The sequence below is a fragment of the Plectropomus leopardus genome, unplaced genomic scaffold (genome assembly GCF_008729295.1).
Source record: "Plectropomus leopardus isolate mb unplaced genomic scaffold, YSFRI_Pleo_2.0 unplaced_scaffold24737, whole genome shotgun sequence".
Taxonomy (NCBI): domain Eukaryota; kingdom Metazoa; phylum Chordata; class Actinopteri; order Perciformes; family Serranidae; genus Plectropomus; species Plectropomus leopardus.
The window spans coordinates 1-4,504 of NW_024626865.1; the positions used below are offsets into that span (position 1 = coordinate 1).

The 4,504-nt window shown below is 42.9% G+C and overlaps 1 protein-coding gene across 1 annotated transcript; it reads right to left on the reverse strand.

Annotated features, from left to right (window-relative positions):
• Positions 1 to 123: 123 nt before the first annotated feature.
• Positions 124 to 3,049, reverse strand: LOC121966477 (ATP-binding cassette sub-family F member 3-like; the record flags this gene model as incomplete). Its single annotated transcript, XM_042516565.1, has 5 exons — positions 2,963 to 3,049; positions 1,465 to 1,612; positions 636 to 712; positions 349 to 404; positions 124 to 225 (listed from the first exon to the last, which is right to left on the reverse strand). Coding segments are annotated over exons 1-5 (456 nt in total), but the record flags the coding sequence as incomplete, so codon positions are not given.
• Positions 3,050 to 4,504: the final 1,455 nt, after the last annotated feature.

The window sequence follows — 4,504 nt, forward strand, 5'->3', positions numbered from 1 at the left end:
AGAACAGGTGAGAACAGGTGAAAACAGGTGAGGACAGGTGAGAACAGGTGAGAACAGGTGAAAACAGGTGAGGACAGGTGAGAACAGGTGAGGACAGGTGTCCAGGTGAGGACAGGTGTGTACTGACAGCGGGGTGGAGGGCTTTTGGGAGTCCTTCTCATTCCTGCGGTCGTGTTTGGCCTTCAGTTTGGCCTCAGCTTTCTCCAGTTTCTTAGCGTCCACCGTCTGAGGAGAGACAGGAAGTGATGCGTTCATGCTGCCTCAGCTGATGTCATCCAAACAGGAAGTCATTTACCGTAAATCAAACTCTGATCGAAACATTTTAGAAACAAAGATTATTCGTCTTACCGTGTTCTGACCACGTTTCATCATCCAGATCCCCTGAACGTCTTCTGTCGCACAAACTGGACGGAAAAATACACCAAAATATTTATACTTTAAAATACTGTTAGAAATTAACATACACCCAAAATATTTATACATCAAATACTGTTAAAATACAATAAAATGTGTCAACATTAAATACTTTTAAAAGTTAAAATACAGTAAAATGTGTTATCATTAAATACTATTAAAGTTAAAATGCAGTGAAATATATTTCAGCAGAAATGTGATTTTGGTGGTTCGTTTCTTACGGTTGTCTGCAGAGATCTGAGAGATCTGAACCGGAGCGTCCAGCAGCACCTGCCTCTGAGAGCCATGACGGCTGTTCCTGTTTCACACACAGAAACAACTATTACTGCTGTTACCACAAAATAACACATATCAACAAAAAGCACTTTTCCTGACAAACACACAAAGACTACTATTTCCAGCGAAAATGGTTACATCGTTATATCCGATAAAAATGGACAGTATTGTTTCCGATGAAAACAGACTTTTATTCCCGACAAAAACGTATATTTCTGGAAACAGAGAAAACAAACCCATCTTATTCCCAACAGAAACACATTATTTCCAACCAAAGCATGCATTATTCCCAAAAACCTGAGCTGCACGATACGAATAAACATCGTATTTTGATTCTGAGTCGCAATGTGAGTGAAAATGGTATTTTTGGCATTTTACTGTGCACACTGAAAAAAAACATACAAAAAATGATAATGATGAGATTTCTGCTGACGACTGTCTGGCAGGAGAGTTTTGTGAATTAAAATTGAGCCATGAAGCCACGTTCAACGTGTGTTTTAGGTGTGTGTGTGTTTTAGTGTGTTTTTGGGGTGTTTTCGGGGTGTTTTTGTGTGTTTTAAGTGTGTTTTAGTGTGTTTTAGTGGTGTTTTTGTGTATTTCGAATGACAGAATCTCGACACGGGGCACAGAAACCGGACCGTGAGCTCCGGCTGTGGAGGTGTGACCGCAGAGCGGCAGACACGTCACGGTGCAGCTCTCAAGGCTCAGGACGACGTTTGTGTCGGCTACATCGTGCTGGACGTCAGCATGAGCACAAGACGTGTCTGTCCTCACAGTTTGAGAGTGTTGAACATCTGGAGGCAGATGTCTCTGACGTCGTCCTCGTTCTTGCTGTCCGCAGACACCTCCTGCAGGACTCCTCCAATGGCGTCGTAAACCTCGTCCCCATCCTCGAAATCTGCTCCGCCGCTGTCCAACACACCTGAAACACACACACATTCACACTCAGCCCTGTAGTCACGCCCACCGTGATGTCACAGTGTACTGACGGAGTACACCTGGACATGACTGCACCCAGGTGAGGACGCCTGCGTCCTGAGGACAGACAGCAGCTTCACAAATCTTCACACGTCCGTCCGCGATCAGTTTGAAAACTTCCAACATAAAACGGCCTCACATGGATCCCATTACTCTGTTTACTTTCAGACTGAGTGAGTACTTTCTCCTTTAATACTGCTGTACTGCTACAGTGATACTGCTGTACTTACAGTAATACTTAATTGTGATACTTTCTATGATACACCTGTTTCTGCTTCTATAATACTTGATGATCCCATAATACTTCCACTAATAGTCTTTTGGTATTTCGATGACGTGCTTATACTTTCTCCAGTAATCTTCTTGAAATACTTCCTAAGATACTCCTGTGCATTTTCCCGTATCCTTACAGTAATACCTTATGTCCAGCAGTAATACTGCTGTAATACTTCTTGAAATATCCTGTAATGTTTTCAGGAATACTCTTATAATACTTCCTATGACACGCCTGTACTTTCTCCAGTAATACTCTTGAAACACTTCCTGCAATTGTTGTTGTAATAGTTCTCGTAACAGTTTTTGTAGTACTTCCAGCCATAGTCTTATGGGTTATACTACTATGATACTCCTGTACTCTCTACTGTAGTACTGCTTTAGCACTTCCTTAAATACTGCTGTGCTCTCTCTGGTAATAATAGTGTTCAATAATATTGTTCATTCAGACTTGTTGTAGTACTCTTGTAGTACTTGTGGTAGTACTTCCAATAAGACTTGTTGTAATACTTTCAGTAACACTTCTTGTAGTACTTCCAGTAATATTGTTGTTATACTTCCTGTGTGTACTTTCAACTGTAACACTGCGGTAATATTTCCTTACATACTGCTGTACTTTCTCCGGTAATAATCTTGTAGTACTTCCAGTGATATTTATTGTAGTATTCCCAGTGATACTTGATGTAGTACTTCCATTAGTACTTGTTGTAGTACTTCCATTAGTACTTGTTGTAGTACTTGCTGTGACGGCTCCGCGGTTCCTCCGGGTCAGTGTTTGGTCCGGTCGGACCGGGCTGTAGCCCTCTCACTAACCCGGTTTCGAGTGCAGCTGCCCGGCGTCCCTCCCGCAGTCAGCCCGGTTAGCTCGTTAGCTCCGCGGCTCAGAGCAGCGGCTGCCCGGCGGACAGGCACGTTAGAGGCCGGTGTTTGAGGCTCCGCGGGCCCGGCACACCGCGCCTCTGTCCGCGACACACCGAGGCTCTGTCCCCGGCACACCGCGGCTCTGTCCCCGGCCTCTCACCTGTGATGTAGTCGAAGACCTCCGTGTCGATCTCCGGGAACTCACTCTTCAGGATGTCCACGTACGTCGCCATGATACCCGGCCCTGTAACCTGCCGCAGTGCGCATGCGTCAATATGCGACAGCGCCGTGAATCCTGGGGGATGTAGTCTAGTAGAGATCACAATTTCTTCTTTTCTCTCTCTTTTTTTTTAACCCTTTAATATTACACACACTCCTCTGAAAATACGCTTTGCTTAAAAATAAATAAATAAATACATATATATGATTTTCTGCTTTCATTGAGTTGTTTTATTTTATTATAACATAACATCCGTTTTTTAGTTTGATATTTTGTACTTCACTGTCAACTCGTTTCATGTTTGATGTGAACAACTAAATCTGTCAGTCGAGGTTTGTTCAGGTGGAAAATATCATTTAACTCATAGACTTTATGTAACGATGGACAACAAAGGCTTTATTTACAGTCTGTGGTGAGCTTCACTGTTTAGTTTCACTGTGAGCTCGTTGTGTATCTGCGCCCGTCTGCGCGTCATGCTGCTAAGAAAAGTGGATTTTGGCGTTGCGATCATTCGGTGAAATCAGTGCAAAAAGCGACTCTATATTTGGCAATCTGGGAATGAGAGCAGGCCAGCATGTTTGATGGACTACAGGTGAGCTCGGCTGATTGGCCGAGTAGATCATTGATTCTGGGAGCTGATTGGTTCTGGGTTCCAGGTGTGTGGACTAAAAGGCTACTGGTTCCTCAGTGCCTCTGTTACGCCCCATCCAAGGATGTCCAGGACACAACACGATAAAGACCCACTTCCCTCAAGTCCCAAGCAGCCACAAGGACAGGTTTGTCAAGATTTAACAAATAACGTGATTTATTTACAACATATTTTAATTTACAAAAACAGAAGGTATAAGAATAATTTGACTTAACAGATCCAGAACAAAAGGAAGTTAACTGAACTGAAGTTTCACCCTTACATTAGCCAAAATAAACCCAACTAAACACAAACTCTCAAACAAAGGGAAGTGTGGCTTGACCGAAGTGTTGAAGCGGGAGCTCGATCCACCAATCAGCTCTGAGCAATGACACACCTGAATCATTACACACACAGGTACACAAAGGAGCAACACACACACACACACACACACACACACACACACACACACACAGCCAACACAAAATTATACAACAATAACATACATTACGACCTCAGCCGTAACAGACTCTGGGTCCTGTAGGACAGGGCGTCTCTCCTGTGGACAGAAACGCTGTTAGGTCATGATTATACACACTCTGTACTGTGAAGTTGATCCGTCTCCGACTCAAACACAAAACAATCACTTGTCTGCTTTCATCTCGTTCATTATCACCATTCGAACACTTTAACCAGAAACACTGAATGAGATGTAACATTTGAAAATGATAAATTATGCTGCTCATTTCTTTTTATGCTTGAAATCTCTTCGCATGTTTGTAAAATCTGAGGACAAATGTGTTCTTTGGTCATATTTTCAATTTTTGTAAGTTTTATCTGAGGAGCAGCTTTTA